General features: G+C 38.7%; 2 protein-coding genes across 6 annotated transcripts; both read left to right on the top strand.

The window, feature by feature from the left end:
* Positions 1 to 179: 179 nt before the first annotated feature.
* Positions 180 to 4,322, top strand: ccdc59 (coiled-coil domain containing 59). Of its 2 annotated transcripts, none has more exons than XM_066669478.1 (4): positions 180 to 405; positions 1,424 to 1,772; positions 3,600 to 3,708; positions 3,809 to 4,322. In XM_066669478.1, the coding sequence occupies exons 1-4, from the start codon at positions 261 to 263 to the stop codon at positions 3,971 to 3,973; spliced, it is 768 nt and encodes a 255-aa protein (XP_066525575.1). In that variant the 5' UTR covers positions 180 to 260; the 3' UTR covers positions 3,974 to 4,322. The 2 variants fall into 2 exon arrangements, with proteins under 2 accessions (XP_066525575.1, XP_066525574.1); XM_066669477.1 differs by having other exon boundaries at positions 186 to 405; positions 3,597 to 3,708; positions 3,809 to 4,313.
* Positions 4,323 to 6,905: 2,583 nt separating this feature from the next.
* On the top strand, positions 6,906 to 20,799 carry cracr2ab (calcium release activated channel regulator 2Ab). Of its 4 annotated transcripts, none has more exons than XM_066668636.1 (18): positions 6,909 to 7,093; positions 7,627 to 7,705; positions 8,007 to 8,568; positions 10,550 to 10,661; positions 10,861 to 11,035; positions 11,275 to 11,421; positions 14,023 to 14,113; positions 14,373 to 14,468; positions 14,607 to 14,794; positions 14,914 to 14,985; positions 15,071 to 15,116; positions 15,195 to 15,286; positions 15,380 to 15,809; positions 15,940 to 16,078; positions 16,725 to 16,806; positions 19,218 to 19,434; positions 19,625 to 19,701; positions 20,665 to 20,799. In XM_066668636.1, the coding sequence occupies exons 3-18, from the start codon at positions 8,359 to 8,361 to the stop codon at positions 20,750 to 20,752; spliced, it is 2,262 nt and encodes a 753-aa protein (XP_066524733.1). In that variant the 5' UTR covers positions 6,909 to 7,093; positions 7,627 to 7,705; positions 8,007 to 8,358; the 3' UTR covers positions 20,753 to 20,799. The 4 variants fall into 4 exon arrangements, 3 of the variants coding, with proteins under 3 accessions (XP_066524733.1, XP_066524731.1, XP_066524732.1); XM_066668634.1 differs by having other exon boundaries at positions 7,627 to 7,726; XM_066668635.1 differs by lacking the exons at positions 6,909 to 7,093; positions 7,627 to 7,705 and adding an exon at positions 7,710 to 7,835.
* The last annotated feature ends 959 nt before the right edge of the window (positions 20,800 to 21,758 follow it).

The following is a 21,758-nucleotide window of genomic DNA, read 5'->3' as shown; positions in this document are numbered from 1 at the left end:
AACTGATATTTCATTCATGATTAATCTATTAGGGCATAAAAACAAATGTTAACAAGGTAAAGAAGTCACTGTAAAAAGTCTTTAAACTAACTTTCATTATGTATAAAATATATCTAGTACAGGACACAATGAAGAGTAACACGGAGCGAGAGCTCCTGTTCGATTACTCTTGTCTGGCCTTCTCATCGTACATCTGTTCTTACGCGACGTCACGTGGACTTTTGCAGCGTGTTGAACTCAGACTGAAACACTGTGCTCAAATGGCTCCTAACATTAAAAACAAAGCTTCTTTTAAAGGTAGAAACCTGAAACATAACAATGCGAGAGGTCCGCCGTCGGCTGTTCATAAGAAGAAGGGAAGATGGACTCCAGCAAATAAGTTTTTCGAGGGAAGTTTACAGGAAGGTGAGTGAATTCGTAGGGAACAGCCTTGGTTCACTGTAACATGCGCATGGACATGTTTAAATATGGGCTTACTTTATAAAATAATTAATGCTGCTTTGTTGAGTTGTCACATCCTATCGCCAGTTTGTTTTTACTGCATATAAAGGAACACCACGTAATATTGTAGCCCTAATATTATAGCTTTAAAACATTGTAATGTTCCACTGACCTGTAATAGGGAGAACAGATCGTCAGCCATTCCTTCTTCAGGCTTAGCACTCCAGAAACAGCACTGTGTATCTTTCGAATTACCCCCAAATTCAGGACAGATCTGTAAAATTGAATTACACTTATTTTTAAAAAATACCTGGTTTACATAAACTTTGAAACCATAGAACACAGTCAGTTTTTTGGGGGGGTGCATTATTTCAAAACAGTACTCAACAGGACAATCGGATTCGACTCTGTAGTCGGTCATTAGAATATAAATGCACCCAGTTCTATCTCCAATCCTAGGTTGAAAATTGCAATAAGATGTATGTGTAAAATAAAGGAAACATACATCAGAGTAAACATGGTAAATGATTTTCAGCTGGCTTTTTTCTCATTGCTGTCTGTTTTGAGTGTAGGTGATCAGTTGATTATTTTCATAAAGGAACAGGCTCTGAATTGTGTTAAGTATCTAATAAGTTGATATGTAATAGTAATTAGACTGGGTGTTCCTTGTGGTATTTTGATCAAAGCATTTTACAGATTGTTCATTAAGATTCCAAAGTAATGTGGTAACATTTGAAAAATGTGTGTAATGTGTCATTTTAAAAAGTACAAAGGCTTGTGTCTTTTGAAAGTATGGAAGAAGTTTAGCAATGGTTAAAATACACAAATACTTGTTGAGACCCCGCAACTGTGTGTTACCAATGATAAATATACTAAATATTACTCTTGTGGTAATGTTGTTGTTTTTTTTTTAATTGCTAACAATATATCAGATGTAGCCCAGAAAGTGACAGATATGTTTTAATGTTGCTGTGTTGTGCAGGTCAAGGATTTGCATTCAAAAGGAAACAAAAGGTTCAACATGATTACAAAAAACTCATTCGAAAGGAGAGAAGAACAATGCAGGATTCCAGTCTGCAGCTGAAGGAGGATTATCCAGAGCATCTGAAGCATCTCTACATGGCTGAAAAGAAGAGGCTTGATGAAGAAGAGCAAATGAAAAGTGATCGTCGGAGAAAAGGAAGAGCGGCTGATGCTTTAGAAGATGCAGAAGAGAATATAACACACCATTCAGTCAATTCCAGCTCTTTCACAGAGACAGTAGACTCTCATGAGAAATCTTCTGCTACCGCTACGTCCAATGAACAGCCACAGACTTCACAGCATGAGAGGTGTGTGTTTTCACCAGTGTAATGGTGCTTTTCCACTGCATGGAGTATACAGTGCTTTTTTTTGCTTTTCCATTTTGCAAATCTGGTGCGTTGTACATGGGAAGCGGGTACTTAAAAAAGAAAAAAAAGTCCCTGGTTGCAGGTGTGACGGGCAAATATTGCAGTGCTTATTGTCTAGAGAAACTTGGCGAAATTTAAACGTACAGCATCAGCTAGCAACGGGTAAAATTTTCAAACTACAGTAGCGATCCCATTTTTTACTAAATTCAACTTGTGCTCTTAAAATTAACTAGTGGCTGATGAAAGAGACCAATACGAGAAGGATGGAGCAACCAGGATCCAAAAAAACTCCACTGATCTTTCTGAACTGGGGCGCAGAGCTGTGTTCAATTCCAAAACAGACAGACATCCATTGTTTCACTGTCTGTGACCGCTTATCCAGTTAAGGGTCATAGTGAGTCTGCAGTCTACCAGGAATCACCAAAAATGGTTCATCTATTGTAACAAGCTTGACATTGTAATAATAGTTTTAACAAATTTGGTGCTGTATAGAGCTTCGGTCTCCAGTCCTCAAAGATCAGTTTTCCTTGATGCATGTTCGGCTTTCACTGGAAATTTTTGTGGGCCTAAGGAGTATATAAACCTCTTAAAAATATTTGGTGTTAAAGTTACAAGCCGAGAGTCAGATTTAAAAGAAGAAAAAAAAAGAAAGCTGCTGTAAGTTTAGAGCCTGTACAAGCGACAAAGTTATGCTGGATTTGAATGAGCTTTGCATTTTGTGGTGATAGACATTTATCTCTGGCCAATCAGCGCTCTGTTGATTTAGTAGGGCCATTCCTTTTAATACTACAAGGACCCTTGTAGTGTCATCATTTTTAAGAGTGTATAGCTGACCATGCCTTCAGTTCTGATGACACACAATCTTACCCCACCTGTACCCCTTTCACACAAATGTAATGACTTTGTATTATTCATACTTGCTATCCTTGAACCAGGATTCTCCAGATGTAGACCTGAAGACTGCTTCATATCCCCTGACACTGTTGCAATTTACTTCTTATACTTAGCGCCCAAATCATTTTTTTATACTGTTTCTCTTATAGAATAGTAGTGCTAGCAGTGATGAAAGAATTTTATAAATATATAACATTTATAGTTAAATAATTTGGCCTATTTTTCCATTGCATTGCACAATTATCCAGGGCCTAAAGGTTAGAGAAGTGGGCTTAGGGAAGGGAAGATTGCCGGTACAATTCCCACACCCGACATGAAAATATGGGACTGTTGTCGCTCACAGCGATGTCTCCTCCCTTCTTCGACAGCAGAGGTGCCCTTGAGCAAAGTACTTAAACCACAACTGCACCTCGGGCACTGGGGATGGCTGCCCGAGGTGCAGCTGGGGATTAGGTTTAGGATAGAAATCCGAGTGCATGTGTGTTCACTACCATGGATGGGTTAAGATAAAGTACGTTACATTTATAAAAGTGATAAACAAGCGAATAAAAAGGCAGAACTATCAGGTAAGAGATGTAGGCAAATTCCAAAGGAGATTTCTTTGTCATCCAGATGTTTTTCGGGTTACTAGGATTGTATCAGCTTTTGTTTACGTAAGTCTTTGTTGTAATGTACTTACAGTTGTACTAGGTCACCTGCTGCTGTTTAAAGTATAGCAGGATTTTGATATTGACTTGTTTAATCACAAGTAAATACCTGGAATATCTGTAAGAGGCTACAGTTGTGGTCCTGTATGACATTATTAGATCCTGTATGTGTTATTAGAAATATTAAAACATCCACATTCTAAAGTTTGTGTTCCTCTCACAGCAGTTCCCATAAAGACACATGGAGACAAAGAAAAAACAAGAAAATGTCATCATATCAGAAGACAAAACAAGAATATGAGAGGTTAAAGGAAGAACGGGAGAGAAAAAGAGAGGTGAGGGGAAATACATTTAAAGATTATTAATGTAACCATTATGGTTAATAGTAAAATAATATTAACTTTGCTTGCGTGGATATATACTGTTTAATTGCAGGAATACCTGAAAGACAAAGCGCAGAGAGAGGAAGCTCTGAAGAGGTACAAGGAAAAGAAAATGGCGACGTATCAGTTGTTGAAGAAGAAGACCAAGAAGGGACAGCCCAACCTCAATCTGCAGATGGAGCTATTGCTTCAGAAAATCCAGGCTCAGCGTAAATAAACGAGTATAGTATTTAAAGGCCCATGCAGAAATCACCAAAGGCCTGCACAGACCAAAACACAGAAACCAGGGTGTTTGATAGAACATGTGGAGTTACAGCTGTGGTGATTTTTCTGCAATTTTTGGGACTTTTGTTGTAATGAAATACATGATGCTTTCAAGCCTTGTGTTTTCTATAATTTATGGACTGATGGAAAAAAAATTGTTTTTAAATGTAAGGATGTAATTGAAATTAATGTTGTATTTGTTTTCTTTATTTTATGGGTTTAATGATGTATAGTGCCTATTAGCTGTATTATGTGAGTTTTGCCAATTTTGTAAATAAATACATTTATTAACAAAAACAGCATAATCATTTTAATAGACATGCCCTCTAGAGTTTTGCTTTTTATAGGGTGCTTTTATCATTGTCCACATTGTACCGTCTCGACTTAAGTCACAATATAACAGATTGTGTCAAGTAGTAAATAAATATATTTTTATTTATTACTATAATATATACTTTTATTTACCCCACTTCTGAGTTCCACTGACCACAGAGGAGCAATTTGTAGTTTTATAACAGAAGTAGATCAGGCACAGTGCTGTTGGAGTTATTAAACACTCTGTCCACTCTGTTAGACCTTGATGTAAAGTCAGAGACAGTAGCTCATCTGTTGCTGCACAGTTTGTGCTGATTGTTTTCTAGTCCTTTATCAGAGGACACAGGATGCTGTCGGCTGGATATTTCTGGTTGGTGGATGATTTTCAGTCCAGCAGTGACACCGAAGGCTTTAAAAACTCCAGTGGCACCGCTGTGTCTGATCAACTCATACCAGCACGACACATACTAACACATCACTAACAAAATTTAAAAGATGTGTGTTGTACCAGTGCTCTTTTCAGTTCAGTGCAAAGCTAAGGAAGAGATATATTACAGTTCACTATTAAAGCAGGACAATGTGTATCAGATTAACAGCTGCTGCTGTCTTTTAGATGGTCTATCATTTTATGTATTCCAGTATACAAACGGAGAATGGTCATGAGTCACAACCAATGAGAATCCTAGTCCGTTTTCTAAATCCAAAGATCTAAGATTTAAAATGGTGTTGCATATAGTTGCTGTCCAATTAACAGTATGTATCTCCATTTTTGTAGATTTTTAGTTTACTTCATCATTTAAACACACTGCCCTTCACGATGTGAAGAATTCATGATGAATGGACCAATAGAAATGCTCCAGATTTATTTGGAATAAATGTTTTTGCATTGACTTCCACTGAATGTTAAGACGTTTTTTCACATCTGTAAAATTGCTGTTTTGGGAGATACATGTTTTAATTGAACTGCAGCAATATGTATTCTTATATTCATTCATTCCCTGTAACCGCTTATCCAATTCAGGGTCGCGGTGGGTCCAGAGCCTACCTGGAGTCATTGGGCACAAGGCGGGGAATACACCCTGGAGGGGACGCCAGTCCTTCACAGGGCAACACAGACACACACACATTCACTCACACCTATGGACACTTTTGAGTCGCCAATCCACCTACCAACGTGTGTTTTTTTTTTTTTTTTTTTTTTTGACTGTGGGAGGAAACCAGAGCACCCGGAGGAAACCCGGAGGACACTGGGAGAACACACCAACTCCTCACAGACAGTCACCCGGAGCAGGAATCGAACCCACAACCTCCAGATACCTGGAGCTGTGTGACTGCAACACTACCTGCTGCGCCACCGTGCCGCCTGTATTCTTATAGTTAAAAAAAAAAAAATACAAAACTGATCAAATTAAGGTTTTATGTGTTTGCTTACATAAATCTATAGATACATATTGGGCAAGTGGTTGTAGCCCTTGCATTTTCCTAGATATTTATAATATTTCTCTACAGGATGAATGTGAAAAATGTTTCTTTTGTGACATTTTCTCTAACTCTACTTATGTCATACAAAAAATAAAACAGATTGCTATTCTAATTAGTTTCCTATGAATGTGTGTATGATTCTGCATCATCGTTTACATGATACAGTTTAGATTTACAGTAAATTTAAGTTACTCTAGTGGGACATTTCCTACCTGTGTTAAATAAATTTTTAGAATGCTTTCAGCTAAAATGGGCCATCACCACTGTGCATTTCAAAACTGACATTATAAATATTATCTCCTGCACCATTGTTGGAAAAGCAGGTCAGACATATCCCATAAAGGCCCAGACACTGATCACCAGACAGACGAAAGAAACCACATTGAACAAACGTGTTTCACATTTCTTTTTGGGTTAATAATCCCAGTGTAGCATAAACACAACCATTCTGTAACTTATTTCACTACTTTATCTTAAAGGGATCAGAAGAAGTGTTACTAAAGAATTTGAATTTTTTGAAAAGGTTGGAAAACACTTTTTAGAAACAAAATGTTTAAAAAAAAGTACTTTTATTCTGTAAATGAGGTCACACACAAATCCCAAACTACCACGTGACTGCGTCTAGTATATTCAGTCATGTAGATAACTAAGTAAATGTCACATAGGGACATCATGAATTAAAGTGAAGAGAACTTTCCAGAACTTAACGAGTTTGTGATATACGTCACCATGGGCTCTTGTGGGCTGTAAAACGGTTGAAATAAATGCTGACAGGATTTGCGCAGGGTCTAAGTCCCCAGTACAGTGAGCCAACTGGCTCTGAATATTGCAGCAGTGCTTAGTAACATTTCAGTAAGAAGGATTTTTTTTCCATTTATCCTCAATATATGTTCAGTAACTCCTGCGTGTTTTGGAGAATGAACGCTCCAAGTAGAGCTCAGTCAGTCTGCTGGATGTTGCTAAACCGAGAAGTTACCACACCCCTCTTTAGTGGTCTGTGTAGTGACTGAGGCGATGGCCGCCTGTATCCATAGAAACAGTGAGGCTTTCTGACCGCGAGCGCTACTTCTCAGAACTAATGTTAAGTCACTGCGCTCAGTTCACTCTGAGCGACGGAGGTGAAAGAGGACCAAAACGAGTAGTTTATGAAGCAACGTTAAGATAACACGAACTGACACGAACAGTAAGACACTTTCAGTCGCTCACTTTAGTTTTATGTTCCATTTCGCGACGACGTGCTACTTTTATGGAGGTTTTATCTTCAGAAAATCCTGAGGTAAGCTAGCTAGCAAAATTCTCTAAAAGCCGTTGATAATTACAAAGTATGACGTAATACCATAAAAAGTACGCTGGACGATCAGAAATAAAGATCATTGTAGGTTTTCTTTTCTTTTTTTTTTTTTTTTTTTTTTTTTTACAATAAATTGAATTAAATTAAATTTAATTAAATATTAAGGTAATGTGTTTATTTTTAGGACACTTCCATTATAGTACCATGGGTCAGAGGATATGGTACTACTACAATAATTTAGTTATAAAATGGTAATACAACATATATTGTATTAAAAATTGATATAATGATGCTACCACATAAGTAATATAACTACCATGAATCTGTGATATAATGTGTAAAGTATGGTGTAAATCAGAAGTACCATGGCGTATGTAGAAAGTACTTTTGTGTTTTTTATGTGATGCTGTCAAATAACAATGATATATTAATGTACCCTGGCAGACCTCTAATATTGAAAGAATGACGCAGACCTCCCCTCTGTGGGTTCTCAACCTGTTCTTCTTCTGTCACTGCAGGAAATTTAGCAGCTCTAACCACAGTAACCACTTCCTGTTCCTACTGAAGTTGTTACAAGTTTGCTGACTTTGATGAGAAGTATGTTCTGGGGTTGAAACGGTAAATTAATCGAACACTACGCCAAACTGGTGTAGTTTCAGACTTACTGAGACACTGGCATGCTGTTCATTAGAAAGCTTTCTGAGAGGCTTGATTCCTTGTTTTATTGGTAAGGTGATAGCTAAAATATATAATTAGTAAAGGGAATATAAACTATTAATGCCTTTAATATTTAATATTAATATCTTGTCAATGTTAAATACACACAAATTATGTTGCAGATGTTTCTCACATGATAAATAGTTCTTCTACTGAAACTGGCACTCTTTGTTTCCTACAGCCTGGAAGAGGAATGCAGCAAAAGGATAAATTAAGTCCCCCTCTGGGCATCGATTAAACCCATGAAAACACATCTCTGTTCATTGTACATATTTATCAGTTATTTTCAAGAAAAAGACCTGCTCTACAAGATGACTGGACTGGATACTTTTTATGAGAAAGAAATGGCAGTTTGAGTTTGTCTTTGGAATGTTGCTGTATCAAAGCTGAAATGTTAAAGCCATTGGCTGCTTATTTTGCTCATGATATGTCTAGCATATACAAACAATACATGGACATGTTAACTAGATAAAAACAATGGTTTGGGATCTTTAACCTCACTGAGTGCTTCTGTATTGGAGAGAGTCAGAATCATGTCTGAAATCTTGCACAGCCCAGCCACAAATGCTCTTATTAAAGGCTCAAATAATGAAGAGAAGGTGGTTCGGTCACAACAGCAGAGGAAAGGCTTGGAGAGAAAGGAATCAAGCTTGGCGTCTGCAGGAGTGCTGGAAAAGACCCAGGACTTTTTCCAGATCTGTGACAGCGAGGGCAAGGGCTACATAACACGGACTGATATGCGGGTAATCAATCATGGTTTCTTTTAAGTGCTATTTGTGTGTGTGTGTGTGTGTGTGTTCGTGACTGTTGTTTTCTCTAATTCCAAAGTGAATGGACACATTATACTGTGTACATTCACACATTCAAATGTGTAAAATTCAATGAATAACCTACATTACATTTCAGGTCATAATACTTCTTAAGTATAAATTATTCATTTTTTAGTAAGTAACTCTGAGACGGGAAGAAAGGAATTAATATAGGAATTAAAATTTAAATCAACAGAAAAAATTGCATGCAGAAATGTGTATTAGTAAATAAGTAATACATAAATTGAATATATAAAACAAATTGAAAAAATATGGACATAAACTAAACAAATATATAAAACATTTAATGAATATTAAAATATCTGTTAATTTAAATATGCATCATTAGAATCATTTGTCCCCGATTCCAAAAATTGGGACACTACATAGAAATAAAAGTAAATAAAAACAGAAGGCAATGGTTTGCAGATCTCGTAGACCCACATTTAATATGTTTTGAAATATTTTTTATATTTTACTCACAAAAAAAAAACACGTATCTGATATTGAAAGTGTGATATTTTTACCATTTTATGAAAAGATATTAACTCATTTAGCAGCAACACATCTCAAAAAATTTGGGACAGAGCCATGTCTACCATTGTGTAGCATCCACTCTTTATTTGTAACAACTGTCTGTAAACGTCTGGCAAGTGAGGAGACCAATTGCTGGAGTTTTGGGAGAGGAATATTATCCAATTCTTGTCTGAAATAGGATTCCAGCTGCTCAACTGTCCTGGGTCTTCTATTGCCAGATTTATTTTGTTTCATGATGCACCAAATATTGTATTGTATTGTGTATTGTGAACGCGGCTAGTTCAGCACCCTGACTATTGTTCTGCGGTGCCGTGCTGTCAAGATGGATGCATTATGTGGTTTAGCATTGTCTTGCTGAAATATGCAAGGCCTTCTCTGAAAAATATGCTGTCTGGATGGGAGCATATGTTGTTTTAAAACCTCTGTGTACTTTTCAGCACTGCCTTTGCCTTTCCAAACGTGTAAGCTGCATATGCCATAGGCACTGATGCAACCCAATTTTGAACTGTCCACTGATAACAAGCTGGATGGTTCCTCTCCTCTTGATTCCTCAGAACTCAACCAGTCTTGTTTTAAAGTCTCTATGTAATAGATGATTGCAAAGAAATTCAACTGGCCTTTTTAAAAAATTACGGAGCCATGAAGATATGGGTAATATTGTCGATGTACATGAGTATAATCTAATGAGAGGTTAAACATCGTGGAAGGTTCAAGTGGGGGTGTTTGGGGGGGGGGGCTGATGAGCTCTCGCCCCTCGCTGCCGTTGTATGCTTAGCTGAACCTATGTGTGCTTTTAGGTCCTTTACACCTTTATTTGCTACACAAAACATGGGAATTTCTGTTTTAATTAATCCGAGAACTTACATTTACGTTTCGGCATAGCTGCTCCAGATGAGGGTGGGTACATGAGCTTTGCCTGACGTAAACAAGGACTACTGACGTGCAGACTGACCAATTAAATGTTTACAGAGAAGGTTATCGACCAATAACGATAGCTCTACAGTTAGACCGTCCAATCAGAAAATATTAGGCTACTTCACCATGCACCCTTCTCACTCAAGCGAACCAATCGGATTAGGGGAGGGCGGGACTAGTTTGTGAAAGAAACGCTTCTCAAAATTCTATGTAAACTCTAGAAAAACAAAATTTGTGAATTTCCGTCCGGACATTTATTTTAAGTCTAAAAAAGAGGACATGTCCGGGTAAAAGAGGACGTCTGGTCACCCTAGTTCAAGTTTACTACTACAAAACTTTTGTTAGCATGCAAATCATTAAAATGAATGCCATATATATATATATATATGTAACATGTTCCCTATAAATTTCACTGTGAATTTTGGGGTGCCCTGACATACCCATTGGTTATTTTCTTTTTTAGAAGTTGGACAGAGAGCTTCCTCTTTCTGCAGAAGAGCTGGAAAATGTCTTTGATTCACTGGACTCAGACAGAAATGGCTTCCTTACTCAGGGAGAGTTCTCCTGTGGATTTAGTGAGTATGCTTACACATTGTAAGATTCATAAAACTCGAGATTCTATGTTATTATATATACTTACACTGACAACAGCAATAATAAATGCGATACAGAAATGCTTTACGCTCACAAATATTTTAGTAGGATTTATCTTTCTCATTCTAATTTTGAGAAAGCCCAAGATGACTCTCATTGTGTTTCCTTCATTTGTTTCAGGTGACTTTCTTCATGGCCGTAGAATGAGTGAAGTAGAGGATCAGTTGGCAGGTCTCTTACAAAAGGTTCCAGAAGCTCTTTATCAGGATGAGCCAAAAACAGAAAATGAGGATGAAGAAGAGAGACACTTCAGCCTGTTGATGGATCGCTTGGGTGCTAGCAATGTCTTTGAAGAGTCAGTGCAATTTATTTCTTTATTTTTAAAGGTATCAAGCATGCAATCATAGGCAGATTGTAGTCATAAAATGTGTGTTTCATAAATTTGTAAGATAATATCATAGACACATTTTCACATTATCTCATTCTGTCTCTCTTGTTCTCTCTCTCTCTCTCTCTCTCTCTCTCTCTCTCTCTCTCTCTCACACACACACACACACACACACATATACCATTAAAACACATACTCTGTTCCAGTCCAAGTGAAGTGCGTGCTCTGTGGGCTCAACTCAGAAATGACGAGCCTCACCTACTGTACAACTTTGAAGAGTTCCTGGCCCGAGTCACATCCCAAATCAGAGAGGTCCAGCAGGACAGACAGGAGATGGAAAGCGCATTCAGAAAGTAGGATATCCTGTGTTCTTTCCTTTTTTCAGACCAGTTAATTGGCGCTTACACCAATCTGTATGTTGTATTGACAATTACATTTCATATGAATGCTCATTATTTAGGACTTCATTTATATTCAAATGCAAAATGGCTTTGGTACAATGGTTGCTAAAATAAAACGATAAAGCAAACTCATTTGAGTAGATGGTGGGACATCAAGAGGGACTTTTTGTTTGTGGGAAGAAGGAGGTTGGGTGCTTTGTGCATAGGTTACAGCCTATAGTCTGGTTGAATAATACAATGTGAACCGGGCTGAGGAGGTTAGAACAGTGATGAGGTGTTCAATAAATTTAAGTAAACCTGGCCTTTTAAACTGTTTGTTTATTCATTCATTCATTCATCCAGTGTCTGTAACCACTTATCCCGTTCAGGGTAGCGGTAGGTCCGGAGCCTACCTGGAATCACTGGGTGGAAAGCAGGAACACACAATGGAGGGGGTGCCAGTTTTCTCATACGCTCACACTTTCACTAACACACTCACGCTGTTTGTTTATATATTTAAAAAACATTGCTATAAAATCATATAAAATCAGTTTGCATTCTAGAACATGGCGTGAGTGACTTGCTCATTTATGAAGGCACCATTAATACTGAATGGTATATACAGGTTTTAGAGCAACATGCAGCCACCTGGACATCTTTTTTTTTTTGTTGGGAATGGCTTGTTTAAGTGGGTAAGACAAGGCCAGTCCACATTCTGCATGAATTACAGCAGCATAGCTCTTTAGTACAACAGTCTGAGTACTAAACTAATCCAAAGCTGTCACACTGAAAATAATTGGTGCATTATGAAATGAAAAACACTATAATGGAGACCTTGAGCAGCAGAAATCCTATAACAAGCAATAATGGCAAAACATTTCACTTTCAAAACTACAGCAATTATTTTCCTCATTCCCCAAACATTTACAGAGTGTTGTTAAAAGAAAAGATGATGCAACACAGTGGTAAACATGCTCCTGTCCCAACTTTTTTGGATCATATTACTGGCATTTCCAAAACCTTTTTGGAAATGGGGTTTGGATTTCTATGTGTTTCTGAGATGGTGTACATATTTCTGCTTTTGTGTGCATGCTTTTGATTTTAGCTAGTGTGTTTTCCACTGATCACAGTAATAAGCAGATGTCAACAAACTTTTCAATATATTGGGTCAGTCCACACTTAAGACCACACTTAATTTTTATCTAATAAAACACTAATATGTTTTAGTGTGTATTACTCCCTGTATCCATGTGAGGTAGTTATCTACATAAAACAAACAAACAAACAAAAAAAAACCTTATGTGCTTAAAATCCTTCATTTGGTATTTTTGCTTTAAAATATTTTCTAATTCTTAACGATGAAAGATTGTTATAATGCTCTATGGAATGCTTTTAGTCTGTGCCCAGGGATACTTAGGATTTATCTCAAAAATGCATAATTACAGGGGTGGCATGGGTGTGCAACTGGTCATTGTCACACAGCTCCTGGGATTGTGGATTCGAGTCCCATCTGTGGGGAGTTCATTGTGTTCTCCCTGTGTCCACGTGGGTTTCCTCCGGGCGCTCCGGTTTCCACCCACAGCCCAAAACCACACGGTGGTAGATGAATTGTCCATAGGTGTGAGTAGGGTGACCAGACGTCCTCTTTTACCCGGACATGTCCTCTCTTTTAGACTTAAAAAAATGTCCGGCTGGAATTTCACAAAAGTCTGGGATTTTGTTTTTCTAGAGCTTACATAAAATTTCGAGAAGCGTTTCTTTCACAAACTAGTCCCGCCCTCCTCTACTCCAATTAGTTCGCTTGAGTGAGAAGGGGGAGTGGTGAAGTAGCCTAAAATCTTCGGATTGCACGGTCTGACTGTAGAGCTACCGTTATTGGTCGATAACCTTCTCTGTAAACATTTAATTGGTCAGTCTGCACGTCAGTAGTCCTTGTTTACGTCAGGCAAAGCTCATGTACCCACCCTCATCTGGAGCAGCTATGCCGAAACGTAAATGTAAGTTCTCGGATTAATTAAAAAATAAATTCCCATGTTTTTCCATGTGTAGCAAATAAAGGTGTAAAGGACCTAAAAGCACACATAGGTTCAGCTAAGAATACAACAGCAGCGAGGGGCGAGACCTCATCACCCCACCCCCCGAGACGTGTGTCCTCTTTTTAACCGTCTCAGATCTGGTCACCCTAGGTGTGAATGAATGTGAGACCGTGTGTTGTACCTGTTGTACTGGCGCCCCCTCCAAGGTGTGTTCCTGCCTTGCTGAGATCCTGAACTGGATAAGTAGTTACAGACAACAAATTAATGAATGAAAGCATAATTACAAAACTTGTAAAGTGGTGGTTTACATCTCATGCCTTTGAGAAAGTAAATACTGTGAAAAATGAGATGGAATGATTTGGCATGAAGGTTCATTTGTTTAAATGTATTTGCATACATATACGTTTGAATTGCACTGTTAGGGGTTTATTTGCTATATAAACTATAGTAGTGACCCTTTGTTGCCATTTACCACATATATAGCTAAGAAAAGGCAAAGAGTAAAATGAGCAAAATTGTTTGTTTCCTTTTTCTACAGGAAGGCTGCAACACATGATAGTGAAATCCAGCGGTTATATGAGGAAATGGAGCAACAGATGAAAAATGAGAAAGATCAACTTCTTCTCAAGGTAAACCACATACCATTCTCCCCTGCTTTCCAACGTATTTCACTAGATTCACTTTCAACAGCCTATAGTGAAGAAGAAAGGTATATTACTTAATATCATTAATCAAACCACTGACATATTTAAATGTGAGTTTGTCAGTTTTCCTGTATTTTATTTACAACAGGCATTTCCCCCTGAGTTTGATTATGTAACGTTGAAAATGCAACATCTTCATTGGTCCTGATTGTTTAATAATGTCCCTAAATATTTCCCCCTGCAGGACTCTGAACGTCTGCAACTGCGCAGTCATGATCTGCAACAACAACTGAGCAACAAAGAGCAGGAGCTCGAGCAGCTCTTTCTTAAGCAAAGGAGGGTGGGTTAGAAAAGTCCATTAAATATATATTCTATTTTTTAAAATGTATAGAGAGTAATTTTAAAAGTCTTTTAAAGATAGATGCTTATGCATTAATTACTTGAAATTAACCTATAGTATTTATAATGCTTGCCCCAGTTGGAGCGACAGTGTCATGAGCTACACAGCGAGCAGCAGGAAAGTCGGGTACAGAACTTAAAATTGAAAATGACCAATGAGGAACTCTCTCATGAGCTGGAGCAAACCTGTCATCAACTGTCATTGGCGAAAGAGCAGCTGGCAGATCTACAGCAGAAGGCCTCAAGGCTACAACAGGAAAGAGAGATGTAAGATACTACACATCTACTCACCATGAGATAAATATGCTGTATATTAGTTTATTCTCCCAGCACACCAGGCTTACATATACAATTCATGTAGTCAGTCATATTTTCCTTACACACAGGGAGATGTATAGAATTACAGAGGGCTTGCAGAGAGAGAAGCAAAGCCTAATGAAGCAGTTAGACCTACTCAGGTAAGCCTCTGGATAAACACACACATGCAAACATATATTGTCTATAAGATTGGTTCTCATGTTTTTTTTGTGTGTGTTCTTTCAGAGAAATGAATAAAAATTTAAGAGATGAGCGAGATGTCAGTTCTTTAGTAAGTATTTCCAAATCTTCACACTCTTCATTGGTTTGTATTTTAGTCTACCTTTCTCACAGAACAGATTCTTTACAGAGACGCAGTAACTCTTTGAAGACACTCACCCACAAACAGCGACCAGCCTCAACCTTAATAAAGAGCTCTGACAAACAACAGACTACAGAAAGGTAGATGCTTATGTGACTGGAAATGAAGCGAAGGCTTAAAACATGTGTGCTGGCTCTGTATTGATCAAGACCATCTGATAATCTTTTCTCTAGTGAGGTTGGCACAGAAGAACTGACCTCCCCCACTGTGAATGGTTATGCACCATTCTCAACTTCCGGGGCCCCGCAGACTGCAGATAGGCCCTCAGTGTCTGGGAGTCCAGACCAGGATGTGGATGCTCCCCCAGAGGGCTGGCCCTTGCGCAGGGTCATCTCTATTGAGGAGGACCACCTCCCTTACCTGCTGCAAGCAGAGCCCCATTCTCTGCTCCACCAGCTGAGTGAGGAACAGAAGGGTGAACACGAGGAAGTCCTGATTGATTTGAACATGAGCCCCATTTATTCTTCAAATATTGTCCAGGCCTCTACTCATTCACACCCACCTGCCCCAGCAAAGAAGCCTTCCTTTAAACAGAAAGGAGGGAAAGGGGGTGTCTCTTCATCCGCCAGAGGCGAGCCAGTTGGCAAAGAGGCTCTGCAGACGGTGAAAGACAGTTCTACCTAATAACTGAGTTATTAAAATAATCCAAATACATTTTATGTTAATATTCACACGTATCATGTCAGATGCATTATGTAAAAAACAATAACGATTTTTATGTTTGTGTATTCAGGGTCCAGTTGAAAGTGCCGTGGCCAGCCCAAAGCACCTCTTTAAGGTCGTTCTTGTGGGAAATTCTAGTGTGGGAAAGACAGCTTTCTTGCGCCGCTTCTGTGATGGACAGTTTCATTCAGCAACGACAGCCACAGTGGGTCAGATTAATTTTCATAATCTCTCTCATAAGGGCTCTGCACTTTGGGTTCAGTATACTGAGAATTTCCCCTTAGATAGTATGAATCATACCACCTCTTCCTCAACACGGTGACCAAAATAATGTGGTCTTTCATTCAGCATCCGCATTAATGCCTTTGTAAGTGTATATTATCAAGCAATACATACTTCAAAACAGGGTTCATAGACAGACTTAAACCCAAAGAGATGCTGCACCTTTTTAAAATGGTTAACACCTATCAGTATATTTCACTGCTGTGAAAGAAATATGAAAGCATGTTATCACATGACATGGCTTGGGAAGTCACACACCTTCCACCTCAGTCCTGGTACACATTTCACAGCAGATTATGTCAAACTCCATTAGTTAAACTTGTTAGGCCCAAAGAAATCTACCCACAATGTAAGCCTTTGTAATCGTACTGAATAATTTCTCATTGAAGATATTGGCTAAAATTGATTGTTTAGAAACCTGTTTATATAGCAACAGGCTAGTTTTATAGACTCCAAAAACTAAGTTTAGGCCAAGCTCCGTAAACTGCCTCAGTGTCTGTGTGTGTATGTGTGTGTGCGCACGTGTTAGAAATTTATAGTTGCCTAATATTGCTCTCCTGTCTCTGTGTAAAGGTGTTGACTACAGTGTGCAGACTCTGAATCTGGGAGATAGTCATGTGGCCCTTCAGTTGTGGGACACTGCAGGTCAGGAGAGGTGAGTGCTTAATTAATTATATTTAATAGAATTTATTTTACTATGAACGATTGATTGTTATAAATACTATTGGTGTTTACAAAAGTAAAATTCAAACCTATTAAAACCAATGTATATTAGAGACACCTGGTGGTTAAAATCATGAACAACAGCTATAAATCCTCTCTGTCCTGGAGATAAAAAATGTGTTTATTTATTTTCTACACAATTGAATCATATCATTTGTTTCCAAAGCCATAGTTAATTGTTAATTAATAACATAATGTGCTGGTGTTTTACCTACGTAATGACATCACCTTAGTGGCTCTAGATTTACAGCTGGTGTTTATAGCATATCTTCTCATAATTGATGCTCAATTTACATACAATGTGCCCTAGTCTTTCACATTTTCTTTCATCGTCAATGTGTAGGCTTCATGTATAATGTCAAGATATTTACGTTTACATTTATGTCATTTAGCAGGCGCTGTTATTCAGAGCGACTTACAACATTGCTTTGAAAGATAAGATAAAGGGTTAACAGAAGATTGCTTCTTTTAAATTTGTTTCCATTCATGTGATTGTGATGCACCAATCTCTGCACAGCTTTTTATTTCTTTCTCTAACTAATAATAACCAGATTTGGTAAAGATATTTAATATCATCCTTTCTTTTGAAACTGAATCAAATAAAAATAGATGAGGGGAATCTAAAGGGAACATATAAAAGAAATCACTGGGTCAGTGCTTGTACATTAATTTGGGGATCTGGCACTCCTACACTCTTAGAAAAAAAAGGTATGGTACAGGTACATTATTGTCAGTAAAAGTATTTTATTTATATATATATATATATATATATATACACACACACACTTTACTGACAATAATGTACCTGTACCGTACCTTTTTTTCTAAGAGTGTAGGAGCTCCATATATATATATATATATATATATTAGGGCTGTCGAAGTTAACTCGATAATAACGCATTAACACGAACTCAATTTAAGGCGATTTTAAAAAAAATTGTGTCGTCAACTCAACTCAAATTCTGTTTGGCCCTGCGAGTCATCCGTAGTTCATGTTGAGACTTGACCGAGCTCAGTATCTATCCATAAGAGAATAGAGGTGGGTGATATATCCCCGCGCATGCGCAGAAACCTTCTTGCTCGCTCAAAAATATCGCATGCAGAATTGTGGAACAAAAATAACGCCATACACCCACAGACTTTAGCGGGAGAGAGAAAAAAAAGCTTGAGGATCGATCTTTTTCCACAAGTATTGATCAATACCAATAACAGCGTTGGTATCGATATTATCGATATTTGGATCCATCTGCTCACCTCTATAAGAGAACAGGAGTGATGGAGAAAGGTCTGTTAAACAAGAAGTTTCATTTCATTTCCAGATGTCTCACTTGAAAAAGAAACAGTGAGCTGCTCTGCACATGAACACTCCTTGAGAACATAACGGAATAAAAAGAAAACTCTTAAAAAATTTGACACAATAGATATAGATGTCGATTAGAAGTTCTGAATGTCGATTTTGATTATCCATTCATCCATCCATTATCCACCGCTTATCCGGATCCGGTTCGTGGGGGAAGCAGTCGGAGCAAAGAAACCCAGACCTCCCGCTCCCCAGCCACCGCCTCCAGCTCCTCCTGGGGTATACCGAGGCGTTCCCAGGCCAGTTGAGACATGTAGTCTCTCCAGCGTGTTCTTGGTCTGCCCCGGGGCCTCCTCCCCGTTGGACATGCCCGGAACACCTCACCAGGAAGGCGTCCAGGAGGCATCCGAACCAGATGCCCAGACCACCTCAACTGGCTCCTCTCGACGTGGAGGAGCAGCGGCTCCACTCCGAGTCTCTCCCGGACGTCCGAGCTCCTAACCCTGTCTCTAAGGGAGAGTCCAGACACCCTGCGGAGAAAACTCATTTCAGCTGCTTGTACCCGCAATCTCGTTCTTTCGGTCACTACCCAAAGCTCGTGACCATAGGTGAGGGTTGGGACGTAGATTGAACGGTAAATCGAGAGCTTTGCTTTTCTGCTCAGCTCTCTCTTCACCACAACGGACCGGTACAGAGCCCGCATTACTACTGACGCTGCACCGATCCGCCTGTCAATCTCCGGCTCCATCTTTCCCTCACTCGTGAACAAGAACCCGAGGTATTTAAACTCCTCCACTTGAGGCAGGATCTTGATTAGTTTTGGATTAATTACCCAGACCTAATGTGAGTACATGTCTTATATCAGCGAACTGTAGTCTCAAATATACTACAGATCCAATCAAGTTTGCAAAAAATCCTTTTTGTCCCTCCTCTTATAGGCATGTACTACGCACTGTTTTTTTTTGTGCCACCTTCATGTTTGTGCCCTCTTATATGGAATACACAATAACAAACCATCTACTGTTTTTTCTCACCTCCCCCAGGTATCGAAGTATAACTAAACAGTTTTTCCGCAAGGCTGATGGTGTGGTTGTGATCTATGATGTAACCGCGCACAACAGCTTCAGATCAGTGCAGCCCTGGCTTAGCAGTATACATGAAGCTGTGGGGGACCCCATTCCCATCATGCTCATTGGCAACAAATCAGACAAAGAGAGTATAAGAGAGGTGCCCACTATAGCAGGGAAAAGGCTGGCTAAGGTAAAGTCTTAAGCACCCTCTAAAGCACAATATTCATCCATAGACACAACCCATATGAGTTGCACTGACAGAAGCATTGTCCAAAAAAATCATTATTGTAACAGCTCTTTAAAGAATTCACTCATTACATTGTGCAAATATTTCTTCAGCATTGTTTGACATTCCGGATTTGTTCTCTATTGTTTAAAAGGAAACAGGTTTGATGTTCTACGAGTGCAGTGCTTATACAGGTTACAACGTGCTAGAAGCCATGTTACAGCTAGCCAGGTAGGTGACTGACGCACCACTTCAGTTACATTTACACCAGACATCACTTTTGTTTTTGAAGTGTTATCCATATCAGTCTGTGAAACAGGAAACCACAGCAATGTTTATAGTGGCTATAAACAGGAAGATGTGGGTATGGGGAAATATTCATGGGTGTTTTATCTTTCTTGTCAGGACAACTCCTCAGCAAATATCTGATCATTGCTATTTCAGCCTAATGCAAGTGACCGTGCTCACTCAGGCTGTAGTTAAAAGGATTGTTTCAGTTGATTTTAAATGCGGTTTGATAAAGAGCAGCCAGTCAGAACATCAGTCTTAATGGCACAGTAACTAAAACACAGCCTCATGCTAAAAGGTAAAGGACTGGTAAAGAAGGAAAATTCTTAAGTAATAAGAATAACAGCTGGTTCCTTTACACACAGACGTAACTGGGGGACAAAAAAAGACTTGGCTTTTAAGTGACTCTTGGAGCTGTAGAGTGTATTGAATTAACAGTAATGTTAACAGAATACCAGCGTTTTTTTCATTCCAACAAATTATATAGACTCAGCTCATTCGGAACATAAAAGGTTTGATGCTGTAATAAATATTTGACTATAATTTCTAGCAGTGCATTGTTTCTTTCAGTGAATCAGTGAAGTGTTGTCTAATCTTTGCTTTACCTTATAATTATTAGAGCAATATTATTTCTAGTGGTCCTTCAAGCGGTGTACATTATTCTGTTATTTGCTCTATATCGACACATGGACAGTCTCAATTCTTGAATATTACAGTGGTTTAAACCCACTTGTTTATTCCTTTTCTGTTGGTAACATTTTATTGAGAATTTTGCAGATTAGTGAATCTATTTTTTGTATTCTTTATTCTTTATACAATGCTGAAAATGTTTATTTTACAGCCTCCCATTTGTGTGCAGGTTACTCTCTGCTGTTTGCTCAATGTGATTTGTGTTTGTTGCTTCAGAGTGCTGAGGGAGCAGGAGGAAAGAGTGTGGGAGAACACAATAAGACTAGTGGATCAGCCAGTGAAGAAGAAATCCTGCTGCAAGTGATCACGTATTTGCACGCATGGATTCCTATATCAGGGAATTTTTCATTGATTTGTGTTATAGTGCTTAAAAAAAATGAAACCTCACCCCAAATCTAACCTCAGAAGTTAAAATTTCTGGGAAAAACAAAAGCCTTATTTTCTAAGTAGGGTTCTGCAAAACACTAAATACATCAATATACAAACATTCACCTGTTGATGTGGAGGCAATAACATGACCATGACTGTTATATAGCAGTAGAAGGTCCTGGAGGTGAATTAAGAACTTCCTCTGATTTCTCTACTGTGAGTCTCTTGTTCTATGATCTGTGTATGGTATTTGGTTAAAAAGACTCATAGAAAGGATATTCACTGTGATAAAATAAATAAATCAATGTCTTTTTATGCTCCAAGAGAAGTTGGAGTTTTGATTTAATTCGGTGGATGTGGATGAATGCTGTAAGACTGATCGGGGGATTTGTTTTAATCAAAAAATGTTAAATATTGGGCGGCACGGTGGCACAGCAGGTTAGTGTCGCAGTCACACAGCTCCAGGGGCCTGGAGGTTGGGGGTTCGGTTCCCGCTCCGGGTGACTGTCTGTGAGGAGTTGGTGTGTTCTCTCTGTGTCTGCGTGGATTTCCTCCGGGTGCTCCGGTTTCCTCCCACAGTCCAAAAACACACGTTTGTAGGTGGATTGGCGACTCAAAAGTGTCCGTAGGTGTGAGTGTGTGAGTGAATGTGTCTGTGTTGCCCTGTGAAGGACTGGCGCCCCCTCCAGGGTGTATTCCCGCCTTGCGCCCAATGATTCCAGGTAGGCTCTGGACCCCCGCGACCCTGAGTTACAGATAATGAATGAATGAATGTTAAATATTGTAATACATGAAATGAAAAGTAATCAAAACCCAATCTAGCATTTATCTAACAATGATTGGTCCAAATAAACTAGTGCTCTGACATGCAGTTGGTTGTGTGTACACCTTAAAAGATGTGCAAGAGTTGCCTGTAGCAACATAGTAGCAATTTGTTGCTT

Source organism: Hoplias malabaricus, chromosome 4 (assembly GCF_029633855.1).
Source record: "Hoplias malabaricus isolate fHopMal1 chromosome 4, fHopMal1.hap1, whole genome shotgun sequence".
NCBI classification, from domain to species: Eukaryota; Metazoa; Chordata; class Actinopteri; order Characiformes; family Erythrinidae; genus Hoplias; species Hoplias malabaricus.
Note: the sequence above shows the minus strand (reverse complement) of the source record. Positions and strands in the feature narration are given on the sequence as shown.

Bases quoted from the DNA above. Each gene is read 5' to 3' on its own strand.
- ccdc59 (XM_066669477.1), top strand. From the start codon at position 261: ATGGCTCCTAACATTAAAAACAAAGCTTCTTTTAAAGGTAGAAACCTG. The intron at 1,773-3,596 runs GTGTGTGTTTTC...TTCCTCTCACAG, and splicing joins CAGACTTCACAGCATGAGAG to CAGTTCCCATAAAGACACAT. The intron at 3,709-3,808 runs GTGAGGGGAAAT...GTTTAATTGCAG, and splicing joins AACGGGAGAGAAAAAGAGAG to GAATACCTGAAAGACAAAGC.
- cracr2ab (XM_066668636.1), top strand. From the start codon at position 8,359: ATGTCTGAAATCTTGCACAGCCCAGCCACAAATGCTCTTATTAAAGGC. The intron at 15,117-15,194 runs GTAAGTATTTCC...GATTCTTTACAG, and splicing joins AGCGAGATGTCAGTTCTTTA to AGACGCAGTAACTCTTTGAA. The intron at 15,810-15,939 runs GTGAAAGACAGT...TTGTGTATTCAG, and splicing joins GCAAAGAGGCTCTGCAGACG to GGTCCAGTTGAAAGTGCCGT.